Source organism: Aedes aegypti, chromosome 3 (assembly GCF_002204515.2).
Source record: "Aedes aegypti strain LVP_AGWG chromosome 3, AaegL5.0 Primary Assembly, whole genome shotgun sequence".
NCBI lineage: Eukaryota > Metazoa > Arthropoda > Insecta > Diptera > Culicidae > Aedes > Aedes aegypti.
This window is the reverse complement of record NC_035109.1, coordinates 320736304-320751967: the sequence shown is the minus strand read 5'-3', so window position 1 is coordinate 320751967 and position 15664 is coordinate 320736304. Positions and strand designations below refer to the sequence as shown.

Genomic DNA, 15664 nt, shown 5'->3' with positions numbered 1-15664 from the left:
ACCCTTGAGGAACTCCCGATGTAACTTTAATTGGAATAGATTTTACTCCTTTGTATCTAACTATTTGTTGGCGATTAGTAAGATAAGACTCTACCCATTTAAGAAGGTCCGGTTGAAATCCTATTTTTTCTAACTTAAAAAGCAACATTGGTATGTCAATGCGATCGAAAGCTTTACTGAAATCTGTATAGAGAGCTTCCACGTGATTACCATTATCCATGGCTGTCAAAGAATAATGAATGAACTCCAGCAAGTTTGTGCATGTTGAGCGTCCCTTAAAAAAACCATGCTGAGTATGAGTTATTCTGTTTTTAACCATATCGAATAAAATTTTATTTATTATTGCCTCGAAAATCACCACGTCGATAATGTCGGAGAAGTGCCGTCCATCAATCAGAACGTGGTCGATTTGCGATTCTGTCTGCTGTGGTGATCTCCAGGTCTGCTGTGCTGGAAGTAGGTGCTACGAATGGCCATATTCTTGGAGGCGGTGAAATCAATTAGTCGTAGGCCGTTTTCGTTAGTCAGTCGGTGGGCGCAGAACTTTCCAATCGTCGGTCTGAACTCCTCCTCCTGGCCAACCTGAGAGTTTAGATATCCTATGATGATTTTTACGTTGTGGCTTGGGCAGCTGTCGTACTCGCGTTCGAGCTGCGCGTAAAAAGCGTCTTTATCATCATCAGTGCTTCCGGAGTGAGGGCTGTGCACGTTTATTATGCTGAAGTTGAAGAACCGGCCTTTGAGCCTCAACTTGCACATTCTCTCATTGATCGGCCACCACTAGAGATCAGTATTTGGTCAATATTTTCATAATCGGAAGGTTTTAAATATTCTATCGGGGAAGTTTTTTCCAAACATTTTGTGCAGGCAGAAATGCGTCGAAAACGGGATATTCTTCGGTTTTAGTATGAAAAATAGCTAGGAAAAAATCAAAATTTCACCGATAGAATATTTTAAAACCTTCTGATTATGAAAATATAAACCAGAACCTGAACACTAGCGCGAAAAAAAAAACGATGTATATTTGATTTTTATAATCATCTAATTCAGACATAGCGTGCACCGTTTTCCTGAATATCGCCAAAGATCGTCCTAATTACCCGACGTTCGAAAACCCCAAGAGCTTGTAGGTCATCCATCGTCCACGTTTCATGCCCGTAGAGGACTACTGACCTTATGAGACTTATGGCCTTATTCATCATGTACACTAGTACACGACACTGAAGACGGCCTTACAGTTGAGGTCGAAAAACGTGTACAGTGCCCGAAATTCCTATAAGCGCATGACCATTTTTCACCGGCACATGTAGTATGAAAGTCCAATACTTCAATAAATCATCTCTGCTTTTAGGTATTCGGATAATATGATATTTCTACCAACTACTAAGACTTTTCTTTCAAACAGTTTGGAATGAAGAGGAAAAAACGGGATTTGAGTATGGAAATTCTTATAAGCGCAACTTCATTTTCAGATCATAAAAAATCATATCACAAGAACACAACAACTTTAGTACTTGGTTTGTTTACCATTTTTCAGAATTGTTTCATAAATTCGTTTCGGCATTGAATCGACGAGGTTCTGCAGCATTGTCAAAGGAATTTTACGCCACTCCTCTCTAACAGCTGCTTCCAGCTCTCGAACTGATCCGAACTGCCGTCCTCCACTGTAAACCCGTCTTGCGAGGATTCCCCAAATATTTTCGATTGGGTTTAGGTCCGGACTCCGCGCTGGCCAATCCATAACTGGGATGTCCCGCTCCAAAAACCATTGTTTGGAGGCCTTGCTGACATGGATCGCAGCGTTATCTTGTTGAAAAACAAATTCGTTTTCCATCACATCCTCCGTAAATGGGATCAAAACACTGTCCAGAAGCTCAACATAGTTTTCGGACTTCATTCTGGTAGTAATTGTTGCAATCGGGGTTTTACCTCTACGTGAAAATGCAGCCCAGACCATCAAACTTCCTCCACCGAAATTTCTGCTCAGCTTCACTTGCGGATCCTTCCGAAGATCGTGCCAATAATACGCGCAGCAGTCAGGACCATCAAGATTAAACTTCTTCTCGTCGGAAAAAATCACGTTGTTCCATTCCCGCTTCCAAGACATATGGTTTCTGGCAAAATCCAGTCTTGCCTGAACATGCCTCGGAGTAAGGTTGGGTTTTTTGGCCTTTTTCGTGTACACCATGTGTCCAGATCCACGTAGTATTTGAGATACTCGCCTTGTTGTGATGGAAAGACCCAATTCCTTCTTAATACCGGATGAATCCAGCTCCCCGGCTTCACCAAGCTGGATAATTCGGTTCCTCTCACGGTTGGTGATCTTGGAGTTGCCCTTGTTTTTCTTCCGGATGCCGTAATTCTCACCTTTCTTCAGGAAATTTCGCACGACCGTCTCTCCTCTACCGATCCTCTTGGCGATTGCACGGTTACTTTGGCCAACATTAGAGTGGTTCAAAAAATCGTTTTTGCTCCACACCGCTCATTCGATTCTAGATCAAATTCTGAGTGTCTTCCCAAAACTTGAGCTCATTTGGATGAAAACTGAGACTGCACAAGTCCTTTAAAGTTTATATGGGAATTACTATGGGAAAAACAAGCAATTCATTCAATCGGTCATAGTGTTTTCCTATGTGCTCTTGGGGATTAGAGCTACGTTGATACTGTGAGATACATTCATCAGCTACAACTTTGCCGAAGACCGTTTCGAAATCGGACGTCCCGGTAATTAGTTATTGATTTTTGAATGAGTTGTAAAACTTTGGCTATAATTATTGGGCTGTTCTGCAGGCATCACTGGATATATGCAGTAAAACATAGTAGCCATGATTTGTGCGTGCTATCTTTCGCGCCAAGTGCAGCAATGTTGCCTGTTCAGAAGTTAAATGAGCACTGCCGAAGAATTTGTGACTGGATATACATCAATAACTAATTACTGAGGCGTCCGATTTAAAAACGGTCTTCGGCAAAGTTGTAGCTGATGAATGTATCTCACAGTATCAACGTAGCTCTAATCCTCAATAGCACATGGGAAAACACTATGACCGATTGAATGAATTGCTTGCTTTTCTCATAGTAATTCCCATATAAACTTTGAAGGGCTTGTGCAGTCTCAATTTTCATCCAAATGAGCTCAAATTTTGGGAGGACAACCAGAATTTGATCTAGAATCGAATGAGCGGTATGGAGCAAAAACGATTTTTTGAACCACTCTAGCCAACATCCTTCAATTCAAGGATTAATCTTCGCTCCGTTTCGTCCAAGAACTTTCCTTTCGGCATCTTGAAAACTGTCAACAAACAACACTCTCACGAATCGCAAAACTTTCCGCACGCATCCGTTTACATCGGCAGCAAAAGAAAATGACAAGTTTTTGTAGTGTGAGTGAAGCAAACACAAATGGCGTTAGCTTGGACACTGTGCGCTTATAGGAATTTCCTGGCCAAAAAATGATATTTTTATTTCACAAAATCGAAAAATTATTAATTTTGACTGTCTTTCATACAACCAAGTGGAAATATAGTAAATATCATTTTAGTAACAGATCGTCAATGTTTTATGTAATAACTAGTCGCAAATGTTGAAAAATGCGTGTGCGCTTATAGGAATTTCGGCCACTGTATCTGTCAAAGAATACAAATTCTAGCGGAGCTAAATGGTATAGTACTAAATTTGGTTAAGTATTCCTCTAAACAGCTCGAAGATTTATTATCGAAGAAATAATAGCCTATTATTAAGATGAATTTCTGATTCCTGTTAAGTTTGGAAAGTTTCAGCCTGATTACCCATTTGACCTAACGAACTTCAGCCAAACAAAAAAACTGCATCAACACGAAACACGACTCAAAATCTCAGTTCCTCTTATAACACTTTCTGAATTTTACCTGATAATTTATCTTTAAAAACTTCCAAATCGTTCGTGATCCAATCCCAAGCAACATTCAGTTTGTTAACGAAGTCCAGTTATTCTGAGAAGTGTTATGAATGTCATCATGAATATAGTTAACTTTTCCAAGTAGATTGTTCTAAAACTCTTTTATTCTGCTCTCGCATGTTCAAAATATAAATTTGAAATAACATCTACTTATACAAATACCACGTACGGAGGATAACCATTTGTAGTTTGGTGATAATAGGTTTCTGTGTGTGTTGTTTAACTGCTGGTTTGTCGTTTTAGGTTGACTTACATCTTTAATTTAGTTCCAAAGATGCATGGAATATGCGACAATAGTTATCATAAGTTTCATTACGATTCGTTCCACTCAACTGAATTAACAATCGATAAACCGAATAAGGGTGAATTAGTTCCGATAACACAATACTTGTACTTGTAACAATTTTTTGGTAGATAACACTTTTTTGATGCATATCGGTTGGAAGATACGTGTTGTATGTGTATAGAAAATGCCTAGCAGAATACGTATGGCGATACTTACGAGATAAAAAATGATTCGAAAGATATTCCAACCCGGTTTTGAGGTGGAATTGTTGTGTTAGTGAAAATGCATGGTTATGAAATGCAAACGCCAAATGCAAATGTTCAAATTTGAAATCAGTGAAATGAGACCTTTGGTATATAAATTGTTAGGAAAAAATCATCAGCAGCTTTGCCTAAAAAGCTTTAAAAAAACTTTAAATAACTTTGGTAAGGGGCGTGAATGTGCTTGAACTTTCACCTTACCGTGCTTAAAGATTCATTGTCCTAATAGTCTTAAGTTCTATAAGCAATCCACACACATAAAAACTATGTGATTCTTGCAGAATTGTTTGTCTAGTCTAAATAGCATCGTTCCGCCTGCGCCTCATTTAGTACATCTGCTTCAGTTGTTCGTAGGTGATGAAGAAGATAATGTTCCACGGGCCCATTCTTACCCACGTCGGTATGAAGCCCTTGTACAGCGCTCGGAAACCTTCGTTCCGAACCGTTTGGATGGCACAATCTAAGCTTCCGGTGTAGATCTTGGCCGATGGTGAAGAAGGATTGGCCACAGCAGCTAAGCCACCGCCTCCAGCAACGCCTCGGCCGCCGCCACCACCGCCTCCTCCTGGACCAAGATTGTGAACCTGCAACTGCACCCTCCTTTGGTTCATCAGCCGCGTTCTAATCACATCGATCGGAGTCGATGCAACAGCGCTTCCCAAACTCGCGATGAAACTCGATCTGCAAGTAACAAGAGTTGTGAAACATACTATCGTTTTGTTCCTATGATAAGACACGGGTGGCCCATAATTATCGATCCGCCAAAGTGTTCAGTAATATCCCTCGAATTTGTTCATTTGGACCCTAAGAAGCTACTGTGCGCAATATCCATCAAGTCAAAGAGGAGGAAGGAGTTGAGCATACTCGAAGCTTGTATACTGCCGTGAATTGCAAGTCAGTCCCATCTGTGAAAAGTAGGCATTGAGAAAATGGGGTTTGAAGTTTCCAAACTCGTTTTCCATACGAATATTCAAAAAAATTCCAGAGGATTAGAACATGTTCAAATCTTACTGAAACTTTCACAATCTGCTTTCCATCACGATAACTTTCTGAGAAAAATATAAAGATGATCAAAATACGTTTCAGTTTTGTGTTACACGGTGCTGATATCCGTAGTGGGACTGATATGCGGTTACTTTTCATTATGGGACAATTTGACTTGCTATTTTTTATTACTTTTTCCGAACAAATCTTATTATCTCATTAGGACAGCTGAAAGAGCATTGGAAGGTATGTTGAAAACTGAACTCAACTGAATTTTGACGAAAATGCAGATGGGACTGACTTGCGATTCACGGCAGTATAGAGAAACCGCAATTCGTGTTCCCCTGCGGTGAAACAGGAAACACCAGAGAATAAGGTTATCGAAGTGCTAGGATGTCGTTTAAATTTTCAGAATGAGACCAAAAAGAGTCCTAACAAGAACCAAGAGGAGACCAAGCAGGAGCCAAAAAAAGGAATCCAACAGGTCTCAAGGAATACTCTATGAAAAAATGTGTTTTATTATATAAATTATTATTAAAGGTTTTTGTTTTCGAAAAATCGATCCTCATTTCTCAAAAAACAATTTTGAAAATTTCCTTGAAGATTTCGCATGACAACAGGTATGTTCATTTTCGTTCTGTAGCGTTTGGTAGGGCAATAAGAGCGCAAGTCAATCCAAAGCCGATGATAGGAGGGGTAATGGCTGAATAGTCTATGCTGACTAATCAAACGCCATGGGAGAGGGAAAACAGGATGGTAGGGTGTTAGGTAAATAGTATGGACTACACACTTTAATGCTAATAATGCTGCAAAATAAAATGAAATGGTTGGTTTTTTTTTTTTTTTTTGTCGGTAGCGATAGGGGTAGTACTGGCACTCTTAATCTGCCCTAAGCTCCTTCCCAGCATTTGCTTTTATAAGCCTCTATTGCGTTCATCACACAGACGTTCCTAAGCAATGTTGCTCAAATGGTCACTGTGTACGCTAGCAGCAATCAGCCCTTGCCGTAGTTTTGCAGTCTAGTAGTTTAGACTACTATCAAACTATGATAAGGCCTGAAATGCTACTAGAGTGGTTAGAGTGAAGAACGAAATAGTTTTATTAAAAGATCCTCATTCCCCATTTCATTTCATCACTCACTATCGTCACTTTTATTTTCGACACTATCACGTATATCACCGATTATCACTCAACTTTCGTAATACACTTCAGATATACTTTCCATTTTATCACTTTTCACATCACACCATTTTCATATAAATTCATTGTTATCACCATTTATCATGTGTTAGCATTACTAAGTAATTAAAAGATATTCAATTTAAATGTATCATTAATTTTGTTGCTGTAGAGTCATTACTTTTCAAACTACGATTTAGCACTATGATAAAGAAAGTTACAGTAAAAAAATCACTTCGATCCATTCTTCTGCACTCGCTGTCATTATTATAACTTTTATCATGCACGTTTGAAGAACTAGGCAATGAAGTTTATATTCAGAGAAATGATTGCACAATGTATTATGGCCATTATTAAATTAGTAGAGTTCACATCATTATTATTATATTTTTAACAAAACTATCAGAATCACTTCCACTTTCATTTTAAAATTTTCATCACCATAGATTTTATTATAAAATCACTATTAGCACCTTCACAATAACTAAATTTAATAACGACGAGTGTGACGCACAGTTCCACCAAACACCCATTCTTATGTTGCACTATAAAACGATTGATCACACGTTAGCTTCGGAACTTAACCACCATTGCTGATTAGTACAAAGGATGCTACAGCTCGTGTAAACGAACTGAAACATCAACAACCAGCACTGGTTTATAAGTAACTAATGAGCCCTGACGGTCCCTCCGTTCGAAGAGGACCTGATAATATGCCGAAACATATTAACAGATCCTCCGCCTGAATGCAGCCGTTTCATGATAAATCATGAACCGTTGGAGGTGTGCCAAAGTATTGGGAAGGTGATATGTTTCACAGACGGGTATTTTTATGGTGCACCTTCTACTTTGGCACCGTCAAACCCTGTGATCGTGGCCAGGGAATGCTGCAAAATAAAATGAAATGGTTGGTCAAACAATTCTATTGATTATTACAGAACCTACGAACTAAGCAATTTAATGTTGAAATACCATCAGTGCACCAAATTTTGTTCTACATATTTCTTTCTTTTGTTAAATCAAAACTGTTTGCAATCAGGCTTTGGAAAATTTAACGATCCATAATTTCATCCCATTTATTCGCCTACATTCATACAACACCCATGACATTTACCGTTCGTGGAAGATAATGAGTAGAGTGTCCATTTCCCGGCCATTTTGCTTGTCCCGGGAAATTTCGGGATCCCGGGATTTATCAAATTTTCAATAAAACTAGCATTTTGGTTGAAATGGAAGTACAAATTTAACAATACAGTTGTTTTCAATGAAATAAACAGATAATGTAACTTTTCAAAATAATATATTATTTATAGCAAATCACATTTCAGATAAGACTTTTTTATTCTGATGAAGTAACCTATCAAAAATCTAAACTTAGCATGACTAATTACGGGTTTGCTAAGGATTTTTTCAAATTCTCTATAACACTTACGAATGGAAGTATGATAAAAACTTAAGTCATAATGTAAGGCAATTTACTTCAAACATTTGAAAAGCCATACAAACTTCAGAACAAAGATAAAGATCATTGAAGGTATTGTAGATCATGCAGAAGAGTTAATTACTGAAAATTATTGACTGAAGTTAACTGACGTGAATCGCAAGTCAGTCCCATATGCATTTTGGTCAAAATTGAGTTGATATTAGTTTTTATTATACCTTCTAATGATCTTTCAGCTGCATTAACGAGAATTGTCCCACAATGAATAGTAAACGCATGTCAGTCCCACTGCAGATTTTCGCATCGTGTACTATAAAAATTAATCGTTATTTAGTCATCTTTATATTTTTCTTGGAAAGGTGACGGAGTGAAAAGAAATTTATGAAAGTTTCATTGAGATCGAAACATGTTCCAATCTCCTGAAATTTCTGTAATTCTCGATTTTTTTAATTTTGCCGAATATTCGCTCTGCCGAATAATAAAATCCGTTATTCGGCCGAATAGGCCGAATAGTGACCGAATAATAACAAAACTAACTAAACTGTAAAAAAGATATTATGTTTATGTAAGGAAAATTTAAATAATCAATAATTTATTCAAATGATGACCGAATTTTTCTTGTTATGGACACCTTGAATAGACTTCGATGTCAAATATTGCGGGGAAATTCAAAAATTTGGATTGCTTCGCGGAAATAACGCGCAGCTAGCAATCCCCGCACAGAGGAAATAAACCACAGCAAGCATTGCGGTTTTAAACATAATTCAAATGGTTGACAATTTACAGCAAATCGATTGGTGCAGTTCGGCATGTTGTTGGAGAGATTCTGCAAAATTAAAACCCATGATGGTTCGTAGTTGCTCGAATCTTGTAGACTACGGTCTTCCATGTATAACCACATTCAAGACCAACGTAGTTGGAAACCACAGAAAGTGTTTCCTACATCGTGAATTGTGTCACTATTTATTTTTGAGAATGATTCCCAATGATGTCCCCCTCCAAGCATGTACTGCGGTATATTTGTTGGCGTCTCACATGCAGCTGTATTTACAATTGAATCATTTTCGTAAGAGAAAGCTAAACATACGATTTAGCTAAACATTCGATTTAGCTAAATATCAGTGAGCGCTTTATGGTGGAATGGCGCAATTTGTTCTAGAGTTCGGAACTAACGGGATCATCGTGGCACTCTACAAGTTGTCGTGTGACAACCGAGAGGGCGTGAGATTCACCAAAATTTGTCGAAATTATGCAATTCATTGTGACAGTTGATGACAAATAAACAGCAATCTTTAAAGTCACCGGTGACTATGATAATTTTATTGGAAAATTTGGCAATCAATAGCTCCGGATTTTCCTTGAATCCAAATTTTTTGTGCAACGCGTAATATTGAAAAAGTGAGAATTTCTCTGTTCTATGGCGTTACCATTTTCTGCAAATCAAATTGTATCTCATCTTGCAGGAGCTGTAACGCACCGCTTGGCTAGTTAGAAGCGTTTGAAAATTTGTTTTCAAGGTATAGATCAAGGATGGAAAAAAATCAGCTCTAACGACAAACAACACGGTATGTGAACGGTCCAAGAGGGCCATGCTCTTGCAGCAACATGATTTCAACACCTCACCACGCGCGCTAATCATAGATATATCGAGCATCCGATAAACTGTTTGTCGTAGGACAAAGGGTTTGTCGGATTTTGTAACAAGTTGCGATTAATGCGAATCAATTTAAAATTCACGGATAAACTTTCTCACATTCCATGCACGATTGACTTTAGGATCAAAAATGGTATGCTAGAAGTCATATTGCAGAGTGAAAGCGTGAAAATCTTCCAATTGATCGTTAGCACACATGCCGAGCGATTCATTTTTCGCGGAGCGAAGTTTGTTGTGATGGCTTGACGACTAAGGGTTTATCGTTGTTGCTATGATCGCATGACTAAGAACAACCACGATGCATCATTTGTTTTATCATGATCACTAGATTTCCATCCTTGGTATAGATGCATCGAAGCTAAACCCGGCATTTTCAAGAGCACAAATCTAGAGAACCAGACAACCGTTTGTGCTGAAAATTTAACTTTGTGGTCAATCGCTGGTGTTGACCAACCATTCCAATATTCAGTGCGAACGGCTGTCAGATTCTCTAGATTTATGCTCTTCGATGCAGGTTTGGCTTCGATGCATCTTCACCTTAAAGTCCGTCAATTATCAGGGCTTTCTATACGTTCTATATTCTTTGCAAAACCTACTGATCACGTTCTTCTATTATTATGAGAGTCAGGGGTCTGCATCCGTCTATTTGCCTCAATTTTTATGAAACACTTCCAAAAGTCGGATGAATAGTAAACCAAATTTCTTAAACACAAATCAACAATAGGATACAGCTTCCTAGCTTCAGAAATACAGAAAAGTCGGATGAATAGTAAACCAAATTTCTTAAACAAAAATCAACAATAGGATACAGCTTCCTAGCTTCAGAAATACAGAAATCCTCAGAACTTATGATTTCTGCAAACGGTTTCAAAAGCTCAAGAAGACGATCATTCATTTCCATTTATACTTCGTTTAATTGTTCAGCTTTCCCTACTTAAAAAACTGCACATACGGGTGTTATTCGGCCGAATATTTAGGTTTTATTTGACCGAATATTAAGTCATTATTCGGCCGAATGTTCGGCCGAATATTCGTTTGGCCGAATAACAATATTTCAACTATTCGGTATTCGGCCAAAGGCCGAATAGTGCTATTCGGTACATCTCTAATTATAATCGACTTTAAAGTAGTAAAATATTTGATGTAGCATTGAGTAATGATAGAAGAGAAGAAATTAAGTTAATATCGTTTCTTAATTACAGTCATCTCTCCCTTACTCGATATTCTGTATCTCGATTTTTCCCCTAGCTCGATGGAATGCGCGGTCCCTTCAATCTAGCATGCTTTGATACCTCTGTAAATCGATACCTCTCTAACTCGATGTTCCCTAACTCGATGCTATCTGTTTCAGTTTCCCAAGTAAGTTCACCTCTCTAATTCGATATTTTCATTAAAGTTTCAAATGTCCTCCAAACGTTAATGAATTTCATGAATTTGATTATTATGATTAAATTGCTAGTAAAATTAAGGTTTACTGCCAATTTCTGGGTGCTAAAATTTTTAATTTTAGCAGATCGATAAAAAAGTATCACATAGGTAAATATGGAAAAATTGTATTGTTTTTCACGTTAAAATAACTATTCTGAATGTATTTTGTCAAAATAATAAAAAGTTTAAAATTATATACCTCCCTAACTCGATGGTCCCTTCAATATCGAGTAAGGGAGAGTTCACTGTATATTCAACTGTATAATAACCATTAATTGTAATTGTAAAACAACAAAGGTGAATGAACCCTAGGGTTTAAAGCCTCTCTAATAAAATAAATAAATTAGCTTTTTTTTCTTTATTATTGAGACTTTTAGCCCTAGGCTGATTCATCTCATAAATAAATAATCAAAATACTTTTGTATTGTTTCGAACGCTTTGAATACATGAACAACAATACATGACAAGAGCGACTAGCAAAAAAAAACTAAAATAACGTTGAGTGTTGCGGGGTGACTTGCCCAAGGACATTAGAAAAATTTCACTCAAAAAATTAAAAAAAATTAATCTATTATTTTTATTTCGACATTATGGTGTCCTTTTTTCGACTAAGGTGGTCCATTAAATGAGTCTTTCCATTTTTTTTATAAATTCGTACCGTTTTAACCACATGATTTTGTACGTGTTAAAATATTCAATTGATGTTTGTGTTCAAGTACCTACATATCTTAATTTAAAGGGATACAAATGCGATAAGACAAACAGTCAAAGGACACCAAAATGCTATCTTTGACATCGTATTCAAGCTCGTTTAGCCATTAATGAGGTGGATTATAGATTATTTTTTAAGTTTAGAAAATATACCTTTGAATTTCAGTACCTTTATGATAAAAAAAAATCAATGAGGAACTTGCATTTGCCAACAATCGATTTTGATAACCCAAAAAATGGAATAAAATCATTAATTCAAATCAATATTGTTTTATGTATTTAATTATGGAGTGGGAACAAACTTAATATGCACCCAACTGTTAGAGAAATGTCGTAAAGGTGTATCCAGCTTGTTACCGTACGGTAATCTTTTTGTTAAAATAGATGTGGGTCTGTAGGGTCATAGACGATGTAAAGCAAGTTAACGTGCAAATTGAACGGTGCGGGTGGCTGGCTAGCTAACGCTCCCAACGCAGTTCAACAAATGGGTGGTTGCGTAAACGCAGCAACAATACGGGGAAAATGTATGTGTTGGGGCTGCTAAGATGCGATGAAGCTGAGAGGCGGCAGTTGAGAGAAGACTCCCACACGGTAAAGACGTCCGATTTGAAGAAGTTTTACCGATTTAACTCGTGGCAAGTGATAGCAGCTCGTGGTCGTCAAGTTAGTGGGTGAAACTTTGGTCGACTGCATTATATCTGAGTCGCCAACCAGTAAGCCGAACCAAAATCGGGGTTGGTATAACCCCCATAAACGAGCATATCGCCTAGTGACATCCTGGGAGCACGGTGCTGTAACCCCAACAGCGGAGTGCCAAGTCCTGTTCTTGAGGCCCATCAATCCAGCACTGCCTCTGAGTCACCACGTTGAACGGTAAACCCACTGCGATCCTCAAACAATCCTCAGCCGTCGTCAGGCCCGCCGGCCGGCCCCTCGACTCCGGCTACTGTCGACACTCGCCTGTAGATCGGTCGCTGGAGACTGCTTCGCCCGCTTTCAACGAACACGCTAACCTGTCCGCCAGCGGAGACGATCCCGGGAGTTACCGCATGCAGCCACCCTTTTGCGTTAGCCAAACGTGTCGACGATACCCCCATCGCGTCAGCATCCCTTCGTGCAGTCCGCCACCTAGAGCCCGCCATACTCTGCGTCGAGCAAACGGGGTGAATCCTCACCGCCGTAGACGCCGTCCAGCACCGAAAGTGACCAATAAATTGATGTAGGTTGAATTCGATTCCATTTCTGTAGGACTCCCACATCCGAAGCTCTCCCCTACTGAACACGCCCTGGGACCCGGGAGACAGAAGAAGGCCTTTGGTGCCCACCCCGGAAGCGGCCGTTGGCTCTAGACTAGCTGCTTGGGGCTTAGGCCAGTCCTCTTCTGGAACTGAGTATTTCTCCCGCGGTCAACTCGTTTCAAGCTATTCAGCAAGATCATGCTGAAAGTCGTGGGTTCAAATCCCACCAGTCTAGAGTCTATTCATAAAGAAAATTGCCTCGATTTCCAGGGCATAGAGTATTTTCATGCCTGCCACACGATATACATATGCACAAAAGTGGTAAATTGACAAAGAAAGCTCTCACTTAATAACTGTGGTCCCAGTTGAAACGTAACACCAGAAAGAAGAAAGAAAATTCATGAATTATTGATGGCAATAGAGTTGCCACTGCCTTAAAGGTTAGCCCCGGCTTAGACTTGATGAATTTCGCTCAAATTTTTACAGTAGCTACTTAGGGTCCAAATGAACACATTTGATGGGGTATGACTTTAAGACTTTTACAGGTTGATTTTTTTCCATTTAAAGGTGAACTCAGGATACTTACATAAAGTGATTGGCCACTTGATCGCCGAATGTCTCCATCAAATGCAACTTACAAAAATCATATACAGGCAGTTCTACTGCCGCTATCACAGCCGCTCGTTGAGCCGTAGGGCCAACTCCCTGAAAGTAAAAGATATAATTTTCAATCAGAGTTCCTCACTGTTTTTCAACGTAACTCACCCTCCACAACCCTCGTACACCTTCGTGCACGTAAATCTCCTTGAAGCACCTTGCGAGGCCGGCGTTGTTGGTGCCCTTCCCGTGCACCTGCATGCGCACCTTCAGCACATCCGTCGGGTTGGCAATCGCGCTGGAAACGGCTCCAGCAATCGTCGCACACCCGGCATTACACCAAACGTTCTCATTCCCCGACTTGTCCACCAGCCATCCCTTCTCGATGGCCACCTTCTTAAGCGTATAGTAAGTTCCAAATTTGATCGTCCCGTACGTCGCCTGCCGCAGCACAGCGGGCCAAATGCTAAAAGGACAGAAATAGCGTTAGAATTCGGAGTTTTATCAAAGGTTTTTTAAGGTTGTTAAGACCTGAGATTGACTAGTTCCAAAATTAGTTTTAACGATATGGTGGAAGTGGTGTGAAAAGACTAAAAATGTTATTTGGGAGAAAAAAACATGCTACCAGTCCAGATTTTTGTAGTAATTCCTTTTATAAAACTGTGGAATTATCTTTCGATTTTTTTTCTTGGAAGAATTTTTGGGAGATCAGCTAAAGTAACTATTGGAATAATCGGTGGAGGCATTCCTGGAGAAAATCCTGGAATAGTACATTGAAAATTATTCAGAGTAATCGTTTTCAAATCAGAACTTTAGCAAGAAGAACGAAACTAATTACTGTTGAGACCAATTTTAATAAAAATTTAGACTTTAAAGCCTTTTCTAAATGTCTCTAGAAAGAGACTTGGATTGATATATTGATATTAGGTATTACAAATGCAAAAAAGTGATCGAGTTTCATGTAAAATGAGACCTGTTACCAGCCCTGGGGCCTTAAGCATAAGCTGTCAACTCCCCAGTAGGTCTACTTACCCAGAGTAAAGTGCCTTCATGCCTTCCTGTTTGGAAATCTTCACGAAAGCGTCCGTCATGCCTCTATATTTGAGTTCCGCGTGAGATTGGTCGATTTTCTGACCTTGAATTTGCAGTCTCGTCTTTGTTGTATCGATGGGAAAAGTGCCTGGCGAAAAGAAACAAACAGTCAACAACACTGAGTAGCAAAGGGAGAGTACCTTGTTTGTTACGTAAGCACCGTGAGGTGTTTCTTTGACCAATAATCGGTTCAAACCGGACCAAACCCGGATTGCTTACCAAATTCAGCGGTAATTGAAGCCACTCCACCATAAATAAAGGGGCGCCAGTCGCGAATCTCTCCCATCGTGTTTCGGCTTCGATTCCAAACTTTCCTGTACAACCAAACAACGTTAACCGAATCCAGAAACTTCCAGCAGCGGCAAGAACTCGAAACCCGGCGTTAATATTCGAGATAAATCTCTTTTAGATCACTTTTTTGCTGACCGATGGTCGGATGCAATCCGGACGACGACGACGGAGACGGTGGTTTTATGACTTTTTCACTCCACCGCACTGACAGCGAAGGGCACGTCGGTTTTGTTTTGGTTCGGCGGAAAGGGCTCGCCCTTCGCACGCAGCGCATTTTGACGTTTCTCGGTCGGCGATGTTCACTTCTTCTTGCACTAGACCTGTTCATATTTGAAAAACTGGATATCTTCCACAAGCATTATACCACAGACAAACAGACGTTACACTGACGAAATTTCCATCAACCAGTCATTTAACGATCATTTAAAATACGCTTTGTTACAAATCTCACAACCAGTGGCACGCGCATCGTTTTTTTTTCACGTTTGACATATTACAATACACAGCAAAAAATAATGTAATATGACTCGATGTAATAGTGCCGATGTAACAAAATATCAATGTAATCG

At 39.2% G+C, this 15664-nt stretch overlaps 1 protein-coding gene across 1 annotated transcript; it reads right to left on the bottom strand.

Annotated features, from left to right (window-relative positions):
• Window positions 1-4016: 4016 nt before the first annotated feature.
• Window positions 4017-15318, bottom strand: LOC5575460 (mitochondrial uncoupling protein Bmcp). Its single transcript, XM_001661928.2, has 5 exons — window positions 15024-15318; window positions 14745-14892; window positions 13881-14178; window positions 13702-13820; window positions 4017-5161 (listed from the first exon to the last, which is right to left on the bottom strand). Exons 1-5 carry the CDS (start codon window positions 15088-15090, stop codon window positions 4807-4809), a joined length of 987 nt encoding a protein of 328 aa, XP_001661978.1. The 5' UTR covers window positions 15091-15318; the 3' UTR covers window positions 4017-4806.
• Window positions 15319-15664: the final 346 nt, after the last annotated feature.

Bases quoted from the DNA above. Each gene is read 5' to 3' on its own strand.
- LOC5575460 (XM_001661928.2), bottom strand. From the start codon at position 15,090: ATGGGAGAGATTCGCGACTGGCGCCCCTTTATTTATGGTGGAGTGGCT. The intron at 14,893-15,023 runs GTAAGCAATCCG...TCTTTTCGCCAG, and splicing joins TTCAATTACCGCTGAATTTG to GCACTTTTCCCATCGATACA. The intron at 13,821-13,880 runs GTGAGTTACGTT...TTTTACTTTCAG, and splicing joins GTGTACGAGGGTTGTGGAGG to GGAGTTGGCCCTACGGCTCA.